General features: G+C 40.1%; 1 protein-coding gene across 3 annotated transcripts in view; it reads left to right on the plus strand.

Annotated features, from left to right (window-relative positions):
* The window catches only part of LOC148844747 (phosphatidylinositol deacylase), a 70,623-nt gene that overhangs the window by 16,852 nt on the left and 27,204 nt on the right, over positions 1-26,567 (plus strand). For all 3 annotated transcript variants that reach the window (XM_088954033.1, XM_088954034.1, XM_088954035.1), the window contains exons 3-6: positions 18,713-18,903; positions 18,995-19,166; positions 19,608-19,745; positions 19,820-20,000. In XM_088954033.1, coding sequence (XP_088810159.1) covers positions 18,713-18,903; positions 18,995-19,166; positions 19,608-19,745; positions 19,820-20,000 — 682 coding nt within the window. The remainder of the gene's footprint in view (positions 1-18,712; positions 18,904-18,994; positions 19,167-19,607; positions 19,746-19,819; positions 20,001-26,567) is intronic.

The following is a 26,567-nucleotide window of genomic DNA, read 5'->3' on the forward strand; positions in this document are numbered from 1 at the left end:
AACTCTTTTTGGAGTAAGAAAAGATCTTGCAGGCAGTTAAAAAAATCACATTAACACTCACGATCCCTGAAAACCTCTCTTAAACCTGAAACCCCAAGCAATGCGCAATGCCTGAGTTAGAGAAAGAAACCAGTTTTGAAATATCTGTTCTCTGCTGACAAGAAATGGACGAATTTAGGAAATTTAAGGCATAATGGGCTATCCTCTGATCAAGTGTCTTTCCAAAATTTTACATTGTTTCCTGAGGCCAAGTTATACCTAATGTGTTTGAGGAAAGATGTAGATCACTACAGTGCTTTCCTAGGTCCAATATAGTCACCCTTCTAGATGGGTGCTTCTTGTATTTTCTTTTAATGATAAAATGCCAAAGGGCTTGAGATTCAATTTGGAATCTCCACAGTTAGTTGCTGAGCTGTCAGCAGTGTAAAGTTTTTGCCCTTCACACTCCTTAACTCCTAGCCTCTATGTTCTTTCCTTCTAGAAACACTCTCAATTTAGCACCAATAAAAACAATCTCCAAATATAGAAGGTGCTCCTTTCTGGAATCTCCTGGTTCCCATTATCTAGTGTAATAAAATTTCCATTCTACGCTAGTGCTGTAGTGCATCTTTCCAATTCTTGGTGGTCCATGTTAATCCCTTTATTTGCTACACTTTGAGAGGATTGTTCTCAATCACTAAACTTTTTCCATAGTTTCAAGGATCATCTTCAAGGACTTGCATATCTTGAAGTATATTTTGGGAATTGAAATAGCTAGATCAAATAAAGGCATATTTATTTTTCAATGCAAGTATACCTTGGATCTTTTGAAGGAAACATGAAAGTTAGGTGTCAGGCCAATGGATACTCCAATTGATCCTAATCATTGTCTAATAGCAAATGATGGTTGATTCTTAGAGGACAAAGGTATGTTCCACAGATTCATAGGGAAGCTACTCTATTTGTGATTGACTAGGCTGTATATTTCATATGTAGTGAGTGTTCTGAATTAGTACATGCACCAACCTTGTACTCCTCGCTTAGAAGCAATTGGTGGGTATAATCAAATAAATATATATCGGAAAAGGTATACCATATGCTAATCTTTAGGGTGTTGTACCTTTATGGGAGGTAATCTAATACCCTAGGGGATCAAGAAACAATTTATCGTAGCATGTTCTAGTATTGAGGCATAATATGGTGTCGTGGAATATGGAGTGTCCAAGCTACTTCGTATGAAGATTGTTCTGTATGATCTTGGAGTACAGTTTGAAGGACCTTTGAAATTCTATTTTGATAGTCAAGCAGTTACTAATATAGCACATGATCCTGTCAAACTTGGCCACATTAAATATATAGAAGTGGATGGACATTGGCAAGGAAAAGGTCTTGTTGGGAGAAGTTTGTTTTCCTTTTCTAAAGTCTTAAGTTTTAACTTGGTGATGTATTTACAATGAGAGTTTCTAAGATGGAACTTATGGGTGTATTTATCAAGTTGGGCATGGCTAACATATATGGTGAGCTTGAAGGAGGGGGGGTGGTCAATTACATGTTTTCTATATAACCAAGGGCATAACAAATTTTCTACTGTTATTTATACAAAAGAGGACAACTAGTTGACTAAGGCAAAATTTTCTAGTTGACAACCAATTCTCCTCCACTTCTTTCTTCTTCTTCATCTTTTCTCCTCTTATTTTTTTTTGATCAATAACAACTTCATTAATATTAAGAGAAAAAAGAGAATATCAATACAAGAGGGGAGATAAAATATCTTAGCTCCCCATTAACAGATTACAAAGTGAAAAAATTACAAATTAGCCCAAAAGATCGACTCCCTATTCACTGCTTGCTTGGACAACCCATCCGCAAATGAGTTGGCACTCCTCTTCACCCAGCTGTATTGTATCTCAATGTCCCTACACAACTGTATTTTCTCCCTCTCTTATTACTTAGCTGATCACAATTCACAAGTAATTTAGCTTCTTGTTCATTGACCTGGGTCAACTTAGCCATATTATTTTGGAATGAAGGATGTGTCAACTACAAACACTTAAAAAGGGGGTGGGTCAGATCCATCATTAGTCAAGCAGAAGGTGCTTTCGTGCAAAGAAGGCAAATAACAGATCAGATCCTAATAGCAAATGAGTGTGTGGAGGACATTAGAAAGTCGGGGAATCAAGGTTTTGTATGTAAGTTAGACTTAGAGAAGGCTTATGATCTTGTGGATTGGAGTTTTTTACTAGAGGTCCTTGGGTGCTGTGGTTTTGGAGATCGATGGTGCAACTGGGTAAAGGGCTGTATTAGCTCCTATCATTACTCAGTCATGGTGAATGGGGTGGTCAAAGATTTTTTCCCAGCTTGTAGAGTCCTTAGACAAGGTGACCCACCCTCCCCGTTTCTTTTCACCTTAGTTGTAGACGTCTTCAGTAGATTAATCTCTAAGGTAGATAGGGAAGTGGAAGTGAGTGGCTGGAGGACAGGAAGGAACAATATTTAGGTAACCCACCTATAGTTTGCTGATGATATCATAATATTTTGTGAAGGGGGTGACAGACAAAAAGTGGGGAATCTCATAGCATTGCTACAACATTTTGAGGTCTCCAATTTGAAGATAAACCTGGATAAGAGTTGTGTGGTAGGTGTTAATATGAATGAGGGGATTATTCAGTCTGTGGTTGATTGTTCAGGTTGTTCCGTCTCTTCTTGGCCATTGTAGTACCTAGGTCTCCTTCTAGGGCCTAACCCAAAAGAGAGTAGTTTTTGGACCCCTGTTTTGGAGAAGTTTGAGAAAAGATTAATTTCTCGGAAAAAGAACTACATTTCTATAGGGGATAGAGTGACTTTATTGAGAGCTATCCTAGCAAACCTACCGGTCTATTTTCTCTCCGTTTATAGGATTCCTAATAGGGAAGCTAAGAAGTTGGAGAGATTAATGTGAAATTTCCTTTGGGAGCCAAGGGAGGAAAAGAAAGACCACCAAATCAACTGGGAAATAGTTTGTAAGAGTAAAGAGGAAGGTGGCTTGGGATTAGGAAGGTTAACTCTCAAGAATAAAGCTCTCTTAGGAAAATGGTTATGGTGATGGCCTAGAGAAAGGGAGAGGTTGTGCCATGAAGTGATAGCTAGTATACATGGTAGACTGGAAAATGGATGGGATGCGGGTGTATCACGTATCGAATTCAGATAATTTGAATATATAATCGATCGAATTCGGATATCCTATTCTTACCGAATTGTTAATCAGATTCGAATTCGGATATGACCTGATTCGATTTGATAAATATCTGAATTCAACCGATTATTTAATTCTTATATATAATATATAAAACATTTTATATAATTTATATATAATAATTAAGTTATATAAATAACTTATATATTTATATACTTTATATCAATAAATTATTTATTTTATATATTCATTAATTATCTAAAATAATTAATAATCGAATTTGAATCGAATATTCAAATATTAATTGGATTCGAATTCTGATATTGCCTTATCCGATTCGAATTCGCTCCATTTACACCCCTAGTTGGCATCTCATTGGAAAGTAATCCAAAGTATCCTCCCTCAGTTTCTCAACTTTGTCAGGTATGATGTCAATTCTGGTATCTTTGTTTTATTCTGGGAAGACACTTGGGTGGGTATCGTTGCCCTTAAGGACCAATTCCCGTCTCTCTATTCTATTTCCCTTTATAAGGAAAAAGCTATCTTTCATTTTCTCCCATCTCCTAATTCACCCCCCTCCTTAAGTTGGGACTTTGGCTTTTGGAGAGGTTTGAGGGATGATGAACTTAACAGTGTTTCAGATCTATTGTTCCTTCTTGGCAGTGTCTTTTTGGACCCTCTTAGTTTGGATATGAGATTATGGTCCCCTTACTCAAAAGGCTACTTCACTTGTGCTTCTTTTTTTAAATCCCTTTGCTCTTCCCAGGGACAGTGGGGTTTTCCAACCAAGGAGATATGGCCTAGACCAGTTCCACCTAAAGTTATTATTTTCTGCTGGGAGGTGTTTTATAGAAAGATTAATACCATGGACTGCTTGCGGAAGAAAATGCCTTCTTTGTATTTGTCATCTAACTAGTGTGTACTTTGCAGGGCTAGTGGTGACGATTGCTCTCACTTACTTGTATCTTGTTCCTTTTCTAGTGCTATTTGGAGTTGGATTTTTTCTTTGTTTGTGCAGGTGGAATCTGTCCACAGATTTAAGTCACCTGTTCGATCCTTCCTTTTTTGTGTGGCCTACAAAAAAAGGAAAAATGATGTGGAGATGTATTAGAGCAGCCGCCTTGTGGAGAATTTGGGAAGAAAGGAATGCAAGGGTATTCAAGGAAAAGGAAAGAAGCATTCAGGCTGTTGAGGACTGTATCTTGACTAGGGCTATTCATTGGTTAAGAACTATGGACTTATTTCACACATTCTCCTTTTATGATATTTGGAGAAACTGGATAGCGGTGGCTAACAGCCATACAAGGAATGATAGGGAATCTATAGTGTGGATGCCTCCACCTAAAGGATGGGTAAAGATGAACTTTGATGGAAGCAGCCAAGGAAACCCAGGCCCATCGGGGATAGGAGGGGTGCTGAGAGATAAGGAGAGCAACATATTAGCATTGTTTTAAGGCCCCATGGGAATAGGAGACTCCAATAGAGCTGAGATGTTAGCGGCGGTACAAGGTATTCAGATTGCAGAACAATTAGGAGTTCAGCACTTGGTAGTTGAAGGGGACTCTAAGATTGTTGTGGGATGGCTGATAGACCCAGCTTCAGCTATGTGGCGACACAGAGACCTGTTAAGGAAAGTCAACTGGCTCACAAGAAACATGACTGTTACCTCTCTTTGGGTGGGAAGATCAGCAAAGCGGATGGGTTAGCTAAGCAAGGGGCTTCAAGGGAACATTTATTTTGGGATGCTCTGTAATTTTATTTCTGGCTATTTCTGTTTTTTAATTTGATGTAATACTTGCTAGAAGAGGTAACAACTCGTGCCTCCTCTTGGGTCTCCTGTATTGCCTCATATTTCTGTTTTAATAAATTATATTCATTCATCAAAAAACGGGTGGGTGGGTGGGTCAGTTGCTTCTAAAGTATTCTGTGTTAAGAAGTACTGAGTAGTAGTCCTTCAATTAGGAGATGTTCCACATGAAGCTGGTTGGCAATCTGGATCCCTTGTACAGCAGCTAGTATTTCTGCCCTTGTAGAGTCCCCCACTCCCACCGGTCCTTAGAATAAGGACTGGATGCTGGCATTTGGGGCTACAAAGACCTCCTAAAAAAAGTGAAGTGGTTAACTAGTAAAATGAGAGTTGAGGTTAAATGGGTAATCTGGTGGCTAATACTATGGTTGATTCTTTGGCCAAACAGGGGGTTTCCAGGGAAGGTCTTTTTTGTGCTACATTGTAACTTGTTCTAGTAAATTGGAAAGCTGTACTTAATTAGCTTGGAGAGGTTGCATCTCGTGCCTCTCCTTGGGGACGTTGTACTATTTATCTTTGCTGATTAATAGATTCCATTCAATTATCAAAAAAAAGTACTGAGTAGTAGCAGTGTTTTAAAAGCGCCAGGTGCATGGGTCAATTTGCATCTGAGGCGCAAGGTGAGGCGTGCGCCTTTTTGAAGCAAGGCGCAAAAATACAAAACAAAAATGCTAAAAAAATAAAAAAAGTCAGAAAACTCAAAAAATGCCAAAAATTAAAAAAAAAAAAAAGAAAATCAAACATACAAAACATTTTCAAGCATGTAAAGCATATTCAAATGAGAATTTAAAAATAAAATCAAACATATAAAACATTTTCAAGCATGTAAAACCTCTAATCTCTTTTTTCACTCAAATGCATTACTTCAAGTAGCTAATGTAATGTAAAACATATTACATTCCTGATTCTATGAGTCGCCTTTGTGCCACGCCCCTCGAGGAAAGCCCAAACGAGTCCACATTAGGTCTTAAGTTCTTACTCTTCACACAAAAAACAATGATTTTATAGTTTTAATTGCTTTTTAAGAAGATATTTTATTAGGATGAATGAATGAACAACATTACCAAATTGGGGGTTCTTGGAGCTTCGGTGAGAAAGCAAAGCGAGCGAAATTTAAGACCTAATGTGGACTTGTTTGGGCTTGCCTCGAGGGGTGTGGCATGGGTGTCTGGGGGCTCTGCCCCCGGCCCAACTGCTATGTTCAAAAAAAGCAAAAAAGTGTCAAATTTTCAAAAGGCGCACGCCTGGGCTGAGGCGCAAGGCGCATCAGGCCTGTTCCTTTTGAAAGGACTGCGCCTAGGACCAAGGCGAGGTGCATACCCTGAAATGCGCCTCGCCTGTGCGCTCAGGCGTGCCTTTTAAATCACTGAGTAGTAGTCAGATAAGACTTGACTAAAGTTTTTCGATGGGTCCCTATAAAGTGATCTTTTGATAATTATCAGAATTTCAGAATTTGATTGACCCCTCTAAGGTGATCTTCCTAGCTAGTTGTAATAAGGAATCTGTCCGACCTTGCACAAATTTGGTTTGCTGCATTTTTGACCATGTGGAATTCACACTAAGCAACAGGAGGTCATTCACAATTTTGCTAAATTTCCTCATGCTTATGGTAATTCTGGAATTGCCCCTTTTGTTCTCTTCAGAAAACTACATTACATCAAAATCGCCACTAAAACATGATGGGATATCCCAAAGAACTCTACTATTGTGGAATTTTGTTCTGTTCAAGGTTTAAGTATTGGAGTTTTTTTTTTTTTTTTTTTTTTTTTTATTTTTTTTTTAAGTAGATGGACGGAAAATACTTGCTGCTAGATTTTTCTTTTTTGTTTTTTTTTTTTTAAATCACAGTACACAGTACACTTGCTAATAAAAGTTCTAAGGTATTTGCTTAAAAACAATATTTATGTAGTAAAGAAAAAGGAGAAAAACATAGGTGGGGTGGTGAGAGATGGGGAAGGAAAGATTGTGGCAATGTTCTTTTGACCAATAGGAATGGGAGACTCCCTAAGGGCAGAAGTATTAACCCTCCTTCAAGGGCTGAGACTGGTGAAACGGTTGGGGTTTCAACAGATGGAAGTGGAAGGGGACTCGAAATTGGTGATAGGGTGGTTGCAAACCGGTAACTTGGGGATTTGGATTCATAGACAGCATGAGGGAGATTACAAGCCTTTTAAGAGAGATTTGTGTGATGGCTTGATGGGCTAGAAGATCAGCAAATGGTTTGGCTGACTCTCTAGCAAAACAAGGGACAAACAGGAGAGAATTGTTTTGGTCTGAATTGTAATTGTATACTGTTGGGGTTGAAATCCCTTGTTAAAAAGGGTTGGCCTTTGTATCTTTTAAACATTTTTTTTGATAAATAAATGAACTTTTTATTAATTTGGAAATGTTAGCACATACAAGCAACCCTTGGAGAGGCGCGAGCTGCGATTTCTCCACTAAAGAAGAAAACAAAAGTAATAAGTTACAGTTGTGCCCAATACAAAACTTCCCTAGCTTCCCCTTGCTTGGCTAGACAGTCTGCCATATCATTTGCTGATCTCCCCACCCATTGTATTCTTAGGTCTATGTTTCTTGTCAGAACCTTAAACTTTTTAATTTCATTCATGAAGCACCACACTACTGACTCTGGGTCCTGCAACCAACTTATTACAACCTTTGAGTCACCTTCAACTATTAGCTGGTTCACCCCTAATTGAGCTGCAAACTGTACGCCTTGCAGGACAGCAAACATTTCTGCTCTAGTAGAGTCTCCCACTCCTATAGGACCAGAGAAGATAAGTATCACATTCCCGACTTTATTCCTCAATACCCCACCTAACCCAGAAGGACCTGGGTTTCCTAGACTGCTTCTGTCAAAATTCAACTTCAAGAAGCCTGCAGGAGGTGATGACCAGTTTGTTCGCACTTTAGTCTTGGAAAAGGAACAACTTGCCACTACTGCCCAATTCCTCCAAATGTCATTAAAGGAAAATTGGTGGAACAAGTCCAAAGATTTCAGCCAATGAATCACCCTAACCAAGACGCAGTCCTTTATCTCTTGAAGGTTCCTTTCCTTCTCCAAAAAAGTTATAGCATTCCTTTCTTCCAGATTGTCCATATCAATGCAGCTCTTGCACACCTCCACATGGTTTTATCCTTTTTCTATTGCCAAACAAAAGTAGATGGATCAAAAAGCAGTCTTAAATCTACTGGCAAGTTCCAATTGCTCCCGAACAAAGAGAGAAGCCAATCCCATAACTCTGCAGTAAATGAGCAAGAAATTAACAAATGATAGCAGTCCTCACTCTGAGATCTGCACAGGATGCACCAGTTGGGGGAAATACAGAGAAGAGGTCTTCTCTTTTGTAGATTATCCAAGGTATTTACTTTCCCATAGTACACTTCCCAACAGAATGCCAAAATCCTAGGGGGAACAGGTCTGCACCAAACTTCTTTAACAGGGAAAGCCTGCTGAGGATTAGAACAGCAAAGGGATTTGAAAAAAGAAGCACAAGAGAAAGACCCTTCCGATCGAGGTATCCAAATTCTTTTGTCAGGTTCAAAGGGGTTCAAACAAACTTTTTCAAGGAGGCAGAGTAAACTGACTAAGCACTCAATCTCCTCATCCCTTAAGCCTCTACATAACCCAAAATCCCAAGTAGGAGCCCAAGGGGTTTCCAATGAGGAGCAAAATTTGGAAACAACCTCTTTTTTGTATCGAGAAACTGAGAACAGAGAGGGGAAAAGGGGTTTCAGGGGAACATCTCCAACCCAAATGTCCTCCCAAAAGTGGACGGAGTTGCCTTCACACACATCATACCTGATATGACTGAGGAACTGAGGGAGAGTATTGTGCACTGCCTTCCAAGGAGTTTCCGAAGTTGCCTGCCTTGATACACCAGCACCCCATCTATTCCTTGAACATCCATGTATGCTTTCGATCACCTCATGCCACAACATGACTCTCTCTAACAGCCACCTCCACAATCACTTCCCTAGAAAGGCTGTCTTTTTCTGAATTAAGTTCCCTAGTCCCAAGCCCCCTTCCTCTTTACTCCTACACACCACCTTCCACTTAATTAAATGGCCTTTCCTATTTTCCCTGGCTCCCAATGAAAGTCTCTCATTAATTTTTCCAATTTCTTAGCTTCCCTAGTTGGGATCCTAAAGACAAAGAGATAGTAAGTTGGAAGGTTTGCAAGTGTAGCTCTTATTAAGGTGATTCTTCCCCTTAGAGAGATGTAGTTCTTTTTCTGTGAAGCCAATCTCTTCTCAAACTTCTCCACAACTGGGCACCAGAACCTACTCTCCCGAGGATTTTCTCCTAAAGGAAGCCCCAAATAGGTCAAAGGCCAAGTAGAGATAGAACACTCTAAGCACTCAACAATGGCCTCCACTTCTCTTGACTCCAAATTAACCCCTGCAACACAACTCTTTTCAAAGTTTATTTTCAAGTTGGAAATATTTTTAAAGTTTCTAATCAGCACCTTTAAACTTCTCATCCTCTCAATCTCAGCCCCCTCACAAAAGATTAATATGTCATCCGCGAACTGGAGATGGGTAACTGGGGTCTCATTTCTACCCACTCTCCACCCTCTAACTACACCTTCTCTATCAGCCTTAGAAATTAAATGACTAAGCACATCAGCAACTAAGGTGAACCGAAAAGGTGAGAGAGGGTCCCCTTGCTAGCTGAGAAAAAATCCTTCACCACTCCGTTCACCAGGATTGAATAGCGATAGGAACTAACACAACCTAGGATCCAATTACACCACTTTTCACCAAAACCACAGTTTCTTAAGACTTCACTAAGGAACTTCCAGTCCACCATATCGTAAGCCTTTTCAACATCCAACTTACACACAAAGCCTTTCCTATTAGATCTCCGCAAATCCTTCACACTTTCATTGGCAATCAATATTTGGTCAGTTATTTGTCTTCCTTATACAAAGACCCTATTATGCAGGAGAGAAGAAGAGAGGAAGAGAGAAGGGAGAGAAGAAGAAAGAAGAGATATTTGAGAGCCAAAAGTGTTGCTGGCGGTGCCAGCTGTTAGTATTTATACTAGGGCGACAAAATATAAAAAATAAAAGGAGAAAGTTATAATAGTACCCCTGCGGTACTATACTTAAAGAATTAACAGTTTTTTAACACTCCCCCTCAAGTTGGGACATAGATGTCAATCGTGCCCAACTTGCCACATAAATCATGATGTTGTGAGTGATGTAACCCTTTTGTTAAGATGTCTGCAAGTTGATCTTCAGAGCTAACATAAGGAGTACACACTTCCCCTGTGACGACCTTTTCTCTGATAAAGTGTTTGTCGACTTTGATGTGTTTAGTTCTATCATGCAGCACTAGATTAGCAGCAATGTTTATGGCTGCTTTGTTATCATAGAATAGGGTCATGGTAGGGTCATGGGTCCGTCAACTGGAAAGCCCAACTCACTTAACAAACTTTTTAGCCACATAATTTCAGCCACTCCATGAGACATAGCTCGATATTCAGCTTCAACACTAGATCTAGCTACCACATTCTGCTTTTTACTTCTCCAGGTAACTAGATTCCCTCCTACAAAGGTACAATTGCTGCTAGTTGACCTTCCATCATTCAGGGATCCTGCCCAACTTTCAAATGCCTGTTCTTTTGAGACAACAAGCCTGCACCTGGGAACTTCTTGAGATATCTGAGAACTCTTTTTGTTGCTTCAAGGTGGGTGGTCTTAGGGGCATGCATGAACTAGCTAAGAACACCCACTGCATAAGCAATTTCTGGTCGAGTCATAGAAAGATATAACAATCTTCTTACAAGTCTCTGAAATTGTTTCACATCCTTGATGGGTTCACCTTGACAATCACCTAATTTGTGGTTAGGATTAATAGGGGAATCAACTGGTTTCACTCCTAATTTTCCTGTATCCTGGAGTAGATCTAGGACATACTTTCTTTGGGAAATGAAGATACCCTTTTGTGAGCGGGCCACTTCAATCCCAAGGAAGTATCGTCGAGGACCTAGATCATTCAAACTAGGTAGCAAGAAAATTCTTCAACTTTTGTATTTCATCCTTCCAATCACTAGTGATAACTATATCATCAACATATACTATCAGTGCTGCAATTTTTCCTTCCCCTCTTTTCACAAACAATGTGTGATCAGATTGACACCGCTTATATCCTCTTTGTTGAACTGCTACATGGAACCTACTGAACCAGGCTCTCGGTGATTGTTTCAGCCCGTATAATGATTTCCTTAACTTGCACACTTTCTGTTCATTACGTTGAGCCTGGAAACCAGGGGGTTGTACCATGTATACTTCTTCTTCAAGGTCACCATTTAGAAAGGAATTCTTGATGTCAAGCTGATGAAGATCCCAGTCAAGATTAGTAGCTAGGTAGAAAGGACCCTAATAGAGTTCATCTTAGCAACCGGTGCAAAAGTTTTTGCATAATCTACTCCATACACTTGTGTAAACCCCTTTGCCACTAAACGAGCTTTATGCCGCTCCACTGTGCCATCAACCCGATGTTTTACTGTGAAAAACCATTTACATCCCACTGGATATTTCCCTTCAGGAAGATCTACTAGCCCCCATGTACCATTTTTATGTAAATCATTAATTTCTTCCTTCATAGCATCTGTCCATTCAAGCATCGAAAGAGCTTCTACCACATTCTTAGGGATAAGAACACTGTCAATGGAAGAGAGAAAGGCCCAAAAGGAGGGTGAAATGTTTTCATAGGAAACAAAGTGGGAAATGGGCTGTTTAGTGGTGCAAGATCTAACACCCTTCTGGTGAGCAATAGGAAGGTCAAGGTCATTAGCAATAGAAGTGTCAATAGCAATAGGGTCAAACATCAATAGGAACCAAGGTACCTGATTGGGTATGATCTGCCCTCGGAGAGTTTGATGGCATTGGTGGTATAGCTTTTAGGTGCTCCACAACTCTTGAACATGGTTGGCCTTTGTGACAATGAAAGAAGACACGAAAGGGAGGAGGATCAGAAAGAGGAGGGAGTTGAATCACTAGTTTCTCCTCATTCCTATACTCCCCCTGAGGAGAAACAGGGAAGAAAGGCTCACTCTAAAAAAAAGAGACATCCATAGAAACATAAAACCTCCGAGAGACAGGATCAAAGCACTAGTATCCCTTTTGAGTGAGAGAGTACCCCATGAAGATGCAAGGAATAGCACGAGGATCCAATTTGCCACGAGTGGGTGACAAATTTTGAGCAAAACAACGACAACCAAACACACGAGGAGGAATGGAAAGAAGGGGAGCCTTAGGAAAAAGAAGCTGATGTGGGGCTTTGCACTCTAACCAACGAGAGGGTATATGATTGATGAGATAGGTAGCACAAAGGACAATCTCAAGCCAAAAATGTTTCAGGACATTCATATGAATTATTAACCCTCGGTCCACTTCAAGGAGGTGTCAGTTCTTTCTTTCAACAACACCATTTTGTTGTGGTGTTCGGGCACAAGAGCTATGGTGAAGTGAACCATGCAAAGCAAAAAATTCCGTGAGATCACTATGAAAATATTCTTTGGCATTATCTAATTGAAAAATTTGGATTTTAGTTTGAAATCGGATGAAGATCATCTGCTAAAAATCTTGAATAATTTTGGGTACTTCATCCCTGGTTCGCATAGGATATATCCATGTATATTTGGAGTAATCATCGATAATGGTAATAAAATACTTGTAGCCACTCTCAGTTGGTAAAATAACAGAGCCCCAAGCATCAGAATGAACAATGTGGAAAGGAAATTCAGATTTATTATTCTTTGAAGAAAAGTGAGTTTTACACTGCTTACTCAATTGACAAGTAAATTCTGACACTGACACTGACACTGACACTGACTTAAACAACTTTGAAAATACCATTTTTAAAGACTCAAAAGATAAATGACCAAGACGACTATGCTATAAATAGACCAGAATCTTACAAGACTAACTCTTAGACTCGGTGGTTGTAAGACCAATCTTATTCTCTAGCATGTAAAGCCCATCCACCATACTTCCTCTACCAATTGTCTTTCCTGAGGCCAGATCCTGGATCACATAGTAAGAAGGGAAAAAGGTCATTGAGCAGTTTAAGGAATTAGTAATATTACCAACAGAGAGCAAATTAATGGTAAATTTCAGGACATGCAAAATGTTAGACAGGGTAAAGCCAAAAGGAAGAGAAATGGCTCCTTGACCAGCTAGTGTAGAATATGATCCATCAGCTAGTCTCACCTTGTCTCTTTCAAAAAGGAGGTGATAGGTTTGAAAGTAAAAGGACTTACCAGTCATGTGTTTAGACGCTCCAGAATCAATGATCCAAGGAGTGTCAGGGGAATGGGATGCTACATGGAAAGCTGTGGTAGAGTTACCTGATGTAGACACAAATGAAGTTGAGGGAGGAGCATTCATCTAACGAATTGCTCTACCATAGAGCTCTAAATGGTCATGGAAGGAATTAATAATATCCTCCCTTGGGTCAGATCCAGAGACATGTATCTGAGTCATAGTAGTAATGGGGGGCTGATCCTCTTGAGTAGTCATGTTTGCCATAGTGTGCTTTCTTGTACCTTGCTGTCTTGACTTTTTATTTAGATCTGAACCTTGCTTCTTACTCAAATCTTGAGCCCATTTCGTCTTCCCATGAAGATCCCAACATATATCTCAGGTGTGTCGGGGTTTCTAGCAATGAGTACACCACACTTTGTCTTTGTCATCCACCATTTTCTGAAAGTCCCCATTCTTAAAGGTATTTCCCCCACCTGTAGTAACACTCCATTTCATTGCCAACACAACTGCATCCCCTCCAGAATTGCTCATCAAATTCCTTCTACTTTCTTCTTATTGTAGTAGAGCATAAACTTGCTGGACAAATGGAAGATCCTTGCTACTTGGGATTTGGACTCTGATAGATTCATTTGCAGGATTCAAGCTATGGAGGAAAGCAAACACTCTTTGCTGGGAAACAAGTTTCTTGTACAGTTTTGCATCTTCATCACACTTCCAGTCCACACTCTGATAATGATCTAACTCCTTCCGGGTAGAGGTCAAGTCTGAATAGTACACAGAAAAGCACCTCTCCCCTTGTTTACAAGTGGACAATTCTGCCTGTAACTGGTAAATTTTTGCATAGTGACGCAACTCATAATAGGTTGATTTTGCTTGTTCCCATATCTCATTTGCCATTTCAGCCCACATAGGATTCCTTGTTATTTGAGGTTGCATAGACACTAAAAGCCAGGACATGACCATGCTGTTTTTTTGGTTCCATTTGTCATATTCAGCACTCCCAGATTTGGGTTCTTTGATTCTCTCATTTATATATCCTATCTTTCCCCTTGCAGTAATGTATAACTTGATCCCTCTTGACCACTGTAAATAATTTAAGCCATTGAGGGGAATAACAGCCATGGGAAAGGATAGGTCCACACCCCCACTCATTCCATTCTGCTTTGAAGAAACACCAGATGTAGCATAATCTTCACCGCTCATGGTTACGGATTCAAAAGGCTCTTAAAGTGGGCACAAAGCCTTTAAAAAAGTCTAACACCAAGGGAGAAAGGAACCCCTTTTTTTTGTTAAACACAGGTGCTGTTACAGCACTAACAGGTCATCCCTTGACCTACAGAATCAAAACTGGTTGCTGTCACAGTGCATACAGGTCATCTCGTGACCTACACATCAAACAGAGATGCTGTTAAAGCATGTACAGGTCACTCTCTGACCTTCAGGTTCACCATAAAAGCTGCTATTGCAGCACACAAAAGGTCTTCACTGACCTACAGTTTTTTACAGGGATCAGTCGACCCCACAAAAAAGGAAAGAAAGAGGTGCTGATCACCTCACATCCAACTAGCAGACCTAGTACAGGTTCTGCTCTGGCGCATGACCAGAAAGAAAGAGAAGGAGAAAGATTACTTCAGTGCATGAGAAAACTGGATCTTCAGTCACCCGAACAGTAGATGAGGACTGCAGATCTAGAAATCTGGTGCAAAGGAAACAGTTCACTCGATCTCTCCTTTCAGATCTGATATTCCCACTCTGATACCATGTTACGCAGGAGAGAAGAAGGGAGGAAGAGAGGAGAGAGAGAGAGAGAGAGAAGAAGAGATATTTGAGAGCCAAAAGTGGTGTTGGCAGCGCCAACTATTAGTATTTATACTAGGGCGATAGAATATAAAAAATAAAAGGAGAAAGTTACAATAGTACCCCTGTGGTACTATACTTAAAGAATTAACAGTTTTTTAATAGGCCCTTGGGTTTGGCTTACTAAGGAGGGGGTTAACTTCTTTAAGCCTCAGAGATAGAACCTTAAGCTAGGATTTTGTAAATGCTCATCACCAAGCTAATTGGTCTGAAATCCTTCGGATGAATAGCATCAGGTTTCTTAGGGACTAGGGCCAAAAATGTGGCATTGACACCCCTGCTCACCATGTGATTATCTGCAAATTCCTTAAAAGCCTCAACCAAATCATCATTTAGTACTTCCCAATAATCTTGGTAAAATGCCATAGTAAATCCATCTGGTCCAGGTGCCTTAGATCTATCCATCAGGAACACTGCCTTCTTGATTTCAGCTTCTTCAAAGCTTCTTTCCAACCACCTCACTTTCTCTTCTCCCAAACATGGCCAATCCAACCCTTCCATAGACAATCTTTCATTCAAAGGCCTTTTATTAATGGACTTAAAGTGGGTCACAAAGGTTCTGACTATTTTGTCCTGATTTGTAATCACCTCCCCTTCTACCTCTAATTTGGCCACAAAGTTTTTCCGCATTCTTCCACTTGCCAGATCATGGAAGAATCTAGTGTTTCCATCACCTTCCTTAATCCACCGGTGTCTTGACTTTTGCCTCCAACAAATTTCCTCTCTAAGCAAGACAACCTCTAAGTCCTATTTCAATTGACTTCTTATCTCCCTGCCATGTGCATTCATTATCCTTTGAGCTTCCTTCTCATCCAATTTGTCAATCCGAGATATTAGACTCAATTTCTGTTCCTCAATTCTACCAAAATGGTCCCTATTCCACTCCTTCAGTTTGGATCTTAACCTTTGTAGCTTCTTATGAAATCTTAACCACATGTTTTCAAATCTAAATGGCCTAGGCCCATTAACAAATGACTCCACACCTATCTTAATAGGGCAATGGTCAGAAGTGACCCTAGGCAGGGATCTGGACACCAAGGTTCCCCAGTGACCTTCCCAAGCTAGGTTGAAAAGGAATCTGTCCAATTTTAAGCATAAGGGGTTTTCTTGAAAGTTAGACCAAGTGAACCTAGCTTGCAACAGAGGGATATCCTTGTTCACACTCTTCTACAAGACCATTGAACTTCCTCATGCTTGTTGTAGTTGACTGAGAAGGGTTACTTGTTTCCTCAGAGAATCTTATGACATTAAAATCCCCTCCCAGGCACCAAGGACCATCCCGTAAACCTTGTATAGCAGACAACTCCTCCCACAGTTCATTTTTTTCTCTATAATTGTTAGGGCCATAAACATTAGTTAACACCCAAATGAATCCATCCTTCATATTCTTAAATTTGATTGAGACCGAGAACCTACCTATCATTTGTTCCACTGGTTCCACTACCTCATCATTCCACGCTGTGACAATACCCCCTGATGCTCCCCATGATGGAGCTGAAGACCAGCTTACTCCCCTTGATCTCCAAAAACTTCTAACCCAACTTCCCTCCATTTCTGACAATTTTGTCTCTTGCAACATCACAATTTCAGGTTTTTCCCTCTTCAGTAAGTCCTTTATAGTTCTCCTCTTTCTTGCACACCCCAACCCTCTCATATTCCAACTTATAATTTTTTTCATAGATACATTTTAAATCAATGACACTACTTGACCCCATTTCTTACCTGATGTTTTTTTTTTTTGATCAGCAAGAAATTTTATTAATAAACTAGCAAAGGTTACAATCAGTTACAAAAGTTATAGGTAGCAGAAAAGCATTAATCTAATATGCACCCACAAACAATCAGAATCAGTTACAGTTCTGCCCACTACAATGTAGATCTATTTGCCCCTTGTATTACTAGGGTATCTGCCATCCCATTTGTGCTCCGTTTGACCCAACCAAACTGAGAGTTGATCCTCCTTGTAAGTATGTCAATTTCTCTAAAGATAAATTTGAGCTTCCAAGGTACTGAAGCGATGTTTTTAGCCCAAGAAATGACCAGTAGTGAGTCTCCTTCTATTTCTAAGTCTGTTATTCCTATCTGCTCAGCCATCTTTAGACCTTGAAGTAGGGCTAGAGATTCAGCCTGTATTGAGTCACCAATACCTATTGGTCCTGAGAAGAGTGCCACCACCACACCCTGATGATTTCTAATCACACCCCCTATGCCTGCCCTTACCATTTCTTACCTGATGTTCTTCCTCCTCTCTCCCCTCCCACTAAACTCTAGATCACCTTCAATGTCAAAGATTAACCTTTCCACTTCAGACTTCTTTTCTTTTTCTTTTTTTCCTCCACCTTCCTCTGAAACATTTCCTCTCCACCCTCTTCTTTACCTAATCCACCAGTTCGGTTTCTACCTTCAGGTTTTGGAAGTAGACCAGTCCCCTCACTATCTCCTTTTTCCACCTCCTCTTCCTGTTTACTACTCAAGTCCTCCCTCTGAACACTATCTTCCCCACATCCTTCCCTTCTCCTAAGCTCCTCCAATTCTTCACAAATCAATCTCCAGAACCTTTCCACCTCCTCTTCCTGCTCCTTGCATACTGCTGCTCCATTCTTTTCTTTAACCTTTTCAGATCCCCCCACTTTCCTTTTCCACATACCACCTCTACCCCTTACAAAATGGGATGCTGGAGTATCTGCAACAGGCTCAACACACATGTCAGTACCAAAAACCAAAGGGAAAACAATACCTGGAGAGGCAGGGGCTGACTGAGGAGTACATAAGCTTTTTAGATGGGGATTAGAACAAGAGGACGTAGCTGCCATTCCCCTCGTTTGAGTTTGCTGAGAAGTGTGTAAGGACAAGTAGTCTCCCTCGGCTAGTCTATTTGCTGAAAACGTCTGTCCCTGTATTGTCCTTTCTGGGCTATCCTTGCAGATTTCCTTTATAGTGTCCTGCTCCCCTTTGCTAACTTCTTGACAAAACTGAGAGGTTGGAACAGCCCCCTCGATGGAAGGAGAAATGGAGTGCGCAGCGTCAGACCCAGGCAATCGATCCACACTCTCTATCTCCATCCCCTCTATCTTCTTCCAGAAATAAAGTTTCTGTATTAAAGCTTTCCTTTTCCATGGACTTCACTTTTTGATGCAGATCAACACTACCCAAACTGACTGTGTCATCAGAACCTGATACATCACTTCCTTCGTCTTCAGACCAGTCGCTGTATCTTTTAAAGGCTTCTCAGTTCTCTCATGAGCAATTAGGAACCAATGGGGAAATACACTGATTGATTCTTGTTTTTATGTATGAAAGGAATTGTTGTATATGTTTGTGCATAGTACTTGCTCTTATTAACCATGTACATCTTTTTGTAATTTGTGCTTCTGCCCTTTCGTTACTTTTACAAATCTAAAGATTTATAAAGAACATGGTACTTCATCCTTTGATAAGATGCTGAATATTTGAATATGAATTTTTCTTACAATTTATCAATACTGAACCACTTATCTCTTGATGCTATATGCTCTACAATGTTTTAGCTGTCTCACCTTGTTGATTTCTTGTTCCATATATTTTTTTAATTGTTCTTCCTTCTATTCATCAAATTTGTTGCTTATGTTATTGTTCTTGTAGGTTTTAGATCAATATAAAGAATCTCATGATGCCCGGTTGAAAGAAGGTGCAGAAAGCTCTCGAAGCTTGCCTAGAAGTGTCATATTGGTTGGACACTCCATGGGTGGTTTTGTTGCCAGAGCTGCAGTTGTCCACCCAAATTTGAGGAAGTCAGCCGTTGAAACTGTAGTAACTCTTTCAAGCCCACATCAGTAAGCATTTTTGTTTCTTGAACAAAACTTTGTAATTCTCAACTATTATGCATCTATCTATTGCTTGATGACATTGAACTACTTCATGCAGGTCACCTCCTGTGGCATTGCAACCATCCTTAGGTCATTACTTCTCACGTGTAAATGAAGATTGGAGGAAGGGATATGAGGTCCAAACCACCAGCACAGGTCACTTGGTTTCTAATCCAACACTATCTCATGTTGCTGTTATCTCCATTTCTGGCGGCATCCGTGATTATCAGGTTAATTTTGTTTGGTCTGCACTACAATTATTTTCTGGAAGGGCCAAACCCAAAACAATTTGCTCCTCCTTACACCTTTAGCCAAGGATTGAGCTAGTCCATTAGCTTAACTAGGGACCCATTAGAATGAGATGTTCCCCATGGAAGCCAAAGTCCCAAGTGTTTCTAAGATGATGTGAAGACCTCACAACCCTTTCACCATACTATTAGTCCAATCAATCAGAGTGAGAATTCTCCCCATCTGTACAGAACTTAAAATAAAACGTAGTTGATGTAGCAAACATTGACCAGTGATGTATATATTTTATATTTTAACTTCACAAAGTCAATTTTCTAGAGCTGTGTCAGTAGATCATAGATGTTACATTTCCTGATTGGTTTCTTTTGCAAACTAAAACAAATGTATTTTGTGTATGTTGACTCATTTTTTTTCAATTCCAGGTTCGGTCAAAGTTGGAAACCCTTGATGGTATTGTGCCCCCAACTCATGGCTTTATGATAGGGAGCACAAGTATGAAGAATGTGTGGGTTTCAATGGAACACCAGGCAATTTTATGGTGTAATCAATTAGTTGTACAGGTTGGCAAAAGGTTTCCTAATCTATGCTTTAGTTTAGTGGAGATGCTGGTGAATTGCTTACATTCCTTTTGCAGGTGTCCCATACTCTTCTTAGCTTGATAGATTCCGAAACGGGTTATCCTTTTCATAGCACAGGAAAAAGACTAGCTGTATTCACCAAAATGCTTCGAAGTGGAATACCACAGAGTTTTAAATGGGTGGGGCAGTTACAACCATCTAAGATTTTGACAAGTGAAAATGGAAAAATTGCTTCAGGTATTTTCTGTTTTCCCTTTTCCCTTTGCTGCTTGGATTAACTATCATGGCTGTCAAGGCATATAGGAAATTCTAGGCTAAATGCCTGGTTGCCTAGGTGACCTAGGCAATACAAACTTACAAAGAAAAAAAAAACTAAATTCTTGTTTAGCTCTCTATTTTTATATTACCAAACAATATGGATATAAATTGAAAAAATAGCTATGCTTTTTACTAATTACATTAACTTTCCTTTGCAAATGTAAGAAAAGTTACCTCTCCTTACGAGGTAGGATTACTTTGATCAGATCCGCCCTAGCTAACCTACTTGTGTATTATTTATATATATCTGTATTTAAGATGTCAGAGGGGGTGGGAAAGAAATTGAAAAAGATGATGAGGGATTTCTTATGGGAGTCAAGTGAGGAGAAAAGGGGATTTCAATGTAGTGAGATTCACAGAGGAAACCAACAACCCTAGATAGAGAGTGACAACCAGTATGAGAATTCAACCAGTTTGTGGATACTTTTGAGCTTAAAGAATTTCCACTCCTAAATAATAACTCCACCTGGTCCAACCTTCAATCAAGTCCAATATGCTCTAAGTTGGACATGTTTTTGTTTCCAACAGATTGGGAGGAACATTGGGGTAATCTAACATCTAGGGGACTTCCTAGACTTACTTCAGATCAGTAGCCTATAGTGATGTGTAAGGTGGAAATGAGAGGTGATGGACCTGCCCCTTTCAGGTTTGAGAACATGTGGTTGATCCATCCATGCTTTATTGAGAAAATCAGAGTGGTGGGAGCAATTTAACCCGTCAGTAGAGTGGGAGGGTATGGGATTCTACAAGAAGCTTCAATTCCTAAAATCCCAAATAAAGGAGTGGAGCAGGTTGGAGTTTGGAAGAGTGGAGGAAAGAAAACAAATCTTGTTGGAGTAGATAGAGGAATTAGATTTGAAGGAAGAAAGGGGATCCTTTGGAGAGGAAGATAGGGAGACGAGATGGAGTTTGAGGAGGCAGATGGAGGATCTCTTGCGTAAGGAGGAAATAAGCTGGAGACCGAAATCTAGGTGTGAATGGTCAAAGGAGGGAGATAAAAACACTAGGTTTTTCCATCTAGTGGCAAATGGTAGGAGAAAAAAGAATTTCGTATCAAAATTGGAAGTGGGAGTAGTCATATCCCATCCAGCAGAAATAGCAGAGGCCTTTGTAAATCATTTCAAATCTATTTTTAGAAGGCCTTTAAATGAGAGGGTTTGGAGTGGCCAACTCTAAGTGTAGTGAACGAAGAGTGGTTAGAAAAGAGATTTGATCTAGAGGAGATAAAGGAAGTAGTCTTCACAATGGGGAATAGTTTCACATTCATTGGGTTAGTTTCACAATGGAGAAGGATCTTGGGTCAGTTTTGAGGAGTTTCACAGAAGGGGAATAGTTAATCTAGGTTTTAACTCCACATTCATTGCTTTGGTCCCAAAGAAGAATGAGGCATCACAACCAAGGGATTTTAAACTTATCAGCTTGGTGAATAGTTTGTATAAAATAATTTCCAAAGTGTTGTCTCTAAGGATAAAGAAGGTTCTTCCTACCATTGCACCCAACCAAGGAGCTTTTGTAAAGGGTAGATAGATCACCGATCAAATCTTGATTGCAAATGAGAGTCTGGAGAGCTTTAGGAAATTCAAGAAGGGAGTGGTATGCAAACTAGACTTAGAGAGGGCTTATGACCTAGTTGATTGGTCTTTCTTGTTGGAGTTGTTGAGAAGTTTTGGCTTTGGAGATAGTTGGTATAAATGGATTTGGGGCTATGTTAGGAGTTGCCACTATTCTATCTTGGTGAATGGAATTGTGGTCGACTTCTTTCCCACCTTGAGAGGAATAAGACAAGGAGACCCACTTTCCCCCTTTCTATTCACTCTGATTGCAGATGTCCTTGGGAGATTGATCCATAGAGCTGATTCGAGGAATTTAAAAAAAGGGTGGAGAGTAGGAAGGGAGGAGGTACCACTTACACATCTGTAGTTTGCAGATGACACAATCTTGTTCTGTGAAGGTGGGGACATAAATTGGATCGGGAATTTAAAATTGGAAAAATAACTCTTTGAGCAGATGTCTAACCTCAAGGTGAACTTTGATAAGAGTTATATGGTGGGAGTGAATTTGGAGGAGAGAGAATTAAGTAAATATGTAGGTGTGTTGGGCTGTGCAATCTCGGATTGGTGTTTGATTTACTTAGGCCTGCCCTTAGGAGATAATCCCAAGAATGAAAGCTTCTGGACCCGGTAATGGAGAGATTTGAGAAAAGGCTTGCTTCTTGGAGGAAAAATTATCTTTCCTTGGGGGGGAAGATTAGGTCTACCCTATCTAACCTACCTATTTACTTCCTGTCAGTGTTTAAGATCCCCACAAAGGTCTCTAACATTTTGGGAAAGTTAATGAGGGATTTTTTGTGGGAGCCAAGAGAGGAGAAGAGGGATCATAGGGTTAGTTGGGAGGTGGTAACTAGATGTAAGAAGCTAGGAGGTCTTGGGATTGGGAATATCAGGAAAAGGAACATGGCATTGCTGGGGAAATGGTTGTGGAGGTTTCCCTTAGAAAGAGACAAATTGTGGACAAAGATTGTGGCTAGCATACATGGGCTGGAAGACAACAGTTGGGATCTTGGAATTATGGCAAGGTCTACAACTGCTTCTCCTTGGAAAGCCATTCATGATCTGCTTCCAGTTTTCTCCCCTTGGATCAAGTATGGCCTTAACTTAGGTGATAGATTAAAGTTTCGGGAACAACATTGGGTTGGGGACTCACCTCTGATGGACCAAGTTCCCTCATTGTATGCCCTGTTAGACTGAAAAATGAACCTATCTCATCTTTCTTTGGTCCTTTAGTATCTACTTCTAGTTTTGAGTGGAACCTAGGCCTGAGAAGGGCTATTAGGGATACTAACTTGGTCTATATTTTGTCTCTGTTAGCTATCCTTGAAAATGTTTTCTTGTACCCTAATAAGGAGGACACTAGATTTTGGACCCCTTCTTCATGTACTTTCGCTTGTGCTTCGTTTTTTGAAACTTTAGTTCAGCATCCTATTCCTCGTGGGTTGTCCTTCCTAGTTAAAGAAATTTGGAGCAAGCCCATTCCTCCTCGAGTGGTAGTTTTTGTTGGGAAACTTTCCTAGAAAGAATTAACACAAATGATCTGCTTCAGAAAAAGAGACCCAATTCTTGTTTACTTCCTAATAGGTGTACTCTCTAAAAAGTTGATGGGGAAACTGGTTATCACCTTATGGTTACATGTTCGGTTGCTAAAACTGTATGAGAGTGGGCTTTCTCCCTTTTTGGGTGTATTTGGAATCCCCCTATGAGTGTGCAAAGTTTGTTCTCTCTGTTTTTTAGATGGCCTAAGAAGAGAGGGAAGACTATGTGGAGAAGCATTAGGGCAGCAGTGTGTTGGTCCCTGTGGGAAGAAAGAAACTCACAAATTTTTTCAGACAAGGAAAGAACCCTGGAAAACTTATTAAATCTGATACTCTTAACGGTAGCCTGCTGGCTGAAATCTATGGAGCTGTTCTCAGTTTATTCCATGGCTGACTTGTTAAGAAATTGGAAAGAGATAGTTACCTCTGCCCAATGTATGAGGACTCTTAGCCCCTCTTGGTCCCCTCCTCCCTCTGGATTCATAAAACTCAATTTTGATGGTAGTAGCTTATGGAATCCAGGGTCTTCTGGGAATGGGGGAGTGTTCAGGAATGAGGATGGGGTTATTACTGCCATGTTTTCAGGCCCAATTGGAGAAGGAGACTCTCTTAGGGCTGAGGCTGAGATTTTTGCAGTTCTAGAAGGAATCCAAAGAGCAAGAGAACTGAACATTAGACGTTTGGTCCTTGAAGGTGACTCGGAGGTGGTGGTTAGATGGCTAAAGGAAGATAACATTGGTTTGTGGAGCTACAACAATGAAAGGAAAAAATTCAATTGGCTGAGTAGGGACATTGAGGTGCAATACAGCTGGGTGAAGAGGATTGCTAACTCCTTTGTAGATGGGTTAACCAAGCAAGGGGTGAATAGGGAATCTCTGTTTTGGGCTAATTTTTAATTTTCTTCCATTGTATTCTGTTGGTGGGGAGTTAAGACATTTTACCTCCCCCTTTTGTAATTAAAGTTTCACAAAGCTTCAACATCATTAATAAAGTTTATTGTTATTGATAAAAAAAAGTGAGGAGAAAAGCGATCATAGAGTTATTTGGGAGGCAGTTAGCAGAAGCAAGGATTTGCAGGAGAGAAATGTGGCTTTATTGGGCAAATTGCTTTGGAGACTACCTGCAGGTGGAGACAAATTATGGGCAAAGGTAGTTGTAAGTATTCAAGGGCTTGCAGCAAATGGGCTCATCTTTATTGACTAGGGCTAGAAGAGATTTTAATTGGAAGGCCATCCGTGCTATTTTACCCTGTTTCCTATAGTTTATTAGGTATGGCTTGTGGTCTAGAAATTTGAAAGATTTTGGGAACATGTCTGGGTGGGTGACCTTGCTTTGAAAGATCAATCCCCTTCTTTGTTTGCCCTCTCAAGGTATAAAGATGAGCCCATCTACACTTTCCTTGTTCCTTCTAGTTCAAGAATTGGTTTTGATTGGGATTTGGGTTTAAGAAGGGGACTAAGGTATTCAGAACTAAACAATGTCTTGGCTTTGTTTCATATCCTTGAAGGGGTTTTCTTGGACCCTTCCAAGTTTGATATTCAATTTGAACTCTTTCCCCCACTGGTACCTTCAAAGTCTGACAGTCAAATTTGGATCCTTCCAAGGGGTTTTCTTGTTCCTTGTTCCTTTATATCCTTGAAGGGGCTTTCTTTAAGGCCTTAATTCAATTGTCCAATAGTTTGGGCCTTTGGGGCAGCCTTTCCCTGCTAAGGTGGTTTGGAGTAAACCTATCCCTCCCATGATTGGAGGTTTCTGCTGGGAGGTGTTCCTGGAAAAAATAAATGCTTGTGATTTATTCCAAAGAAAAAGTTTAATTGGTAATCATAGGTGGAATACACTGCCAAATGTGTAAAGCTTGTTTGCCTCTACATTTTTTAGTTGGTTAAAAAAGAAGGGAAGAACAATGTGGAGATGCCTAAGGGCTGCTTTGAGTTGGACCATTTGGGAGGGGAGGAACTCAATAATATTCTTAGATAAGGAAAGGAGTAGAGAGGCAATTATTGAGACCATTACGGTTAGGGTGGTTCAGTGGATTAATCTTTTGGAGTTCTTTGCTAATTTTTCAACATGTGAAATTATGAGAAATTAGAAGGAGGTGGCTTGTTCAAATTGATATTAAGTCTAATACAAGCCTCATATGGTCTTCACCAGTTCTTGGCTTCATTAAGATTAATTTTGATGGCAATAGTGCAAGTAATGATTAATGAAGGTCCATCAGGTATTAGAGATGTTTTCAGTAATGAGGAAGGCAGAATTATTGGTTTATTTTTAGGGACAATAGGTGAAGGGGATCCTTTGAGGGCTGAAATTATGGCTGTAATGGAAGATGTGCAAAGGGCAAGGACATGAACATTAGCAAGTTGGTCATAAAGGGTGTCTCAAAGCTGGCAGTGGGATGAATGCAAAAGGAAGAAATTGGATTTTGGAATTACAATAGTGAAGGAAAGAAATTCAAATGGTTGACATGAGGCACAGATGTGAGATTAAATTTGATTAAAGAACTGCAAATGCCTCTGCCGTTGCTTTTGCAAAGCAAGGGGTGGGTAGAAATCAATTATTTTGGGTTCAATTGTAACTTCTTTTAGACTTTGAGGCGAGTTAAGAGATTTTCCTCCTTTGTTCTTTGATTTTTATGTAATCTGTCTTTAGTATTAATGAAATGTGCACTTATTGGTAAAAAAATAATTTTCCTTTGCAAACATGAAGCCTAATGTAGGGAGTCTCATTTGGTGGGAGTAGAGAACTAGAGATCAAGGGGGACTGGGCATTGGAAATATAAAAGTAAGAAACTTAGCCTTGTAGGGGAAGTGGTTATGGATACTACCTCTACCTTTGGAGTAGGATAGTTTGTGGTACAAGGTGATAGTTAACATACATGGTTTGGCAGCTAATGAATGGGATGCTGGTCTTGACCCTAGGATGCATTGGCCCTCTCCTTGGAAAGCTGTTTGGGTAACAAAGTGCTTTTTTGGGATGATGTTTGGCTTGGGGAAACCTCTGTTAAGTACTATCTATTCCCCATTTATTAAATAAGTTCAAAGTCATTTCCTCTATCTGTGTTAATGGGGATTCTTGAGACTTGGGGCTGAGAGGACTGAGGGAAACTGAAATGAGTGCTGCTGATGAACTCATTTCTCTACTAAACACAGTGTTTTTGGATTATTCTTGGTTGGATAATAGAATTTGGCCAGTCCCCTTTCAAGTTCTTTGACTTGTTCTTTCCCAATGTTCTTCTTTTAGGTAACCTAGTAGGGTCCTTTCCAGTGAATGAAGTGTGGCGCAATCTTGTGCCTCCAAAGATTTGGGCCTTCTGCTAGGAGGTGGCTCTTTAAAAAATCAACATCATGGATGTGCTTCAAAAAAGAAGGCGAAATTGGTTTCTTTCACCCAATGATTTA

This window comes from Nelumbo lutea, chromosome 7, assembly GCF_056320005.1.
Source record: "Nelumbo lutea isolate HS-2025 chromosome 7, American lotus-T2T, whole genome shotgun sequence".
Lineage (NCBI taxonomy): Eukaryota > Viridiplantae > Streptophyta > Magnoliopsida > Proteales > Nelumbonaceae > Nelumbo > Nelumbo lutea.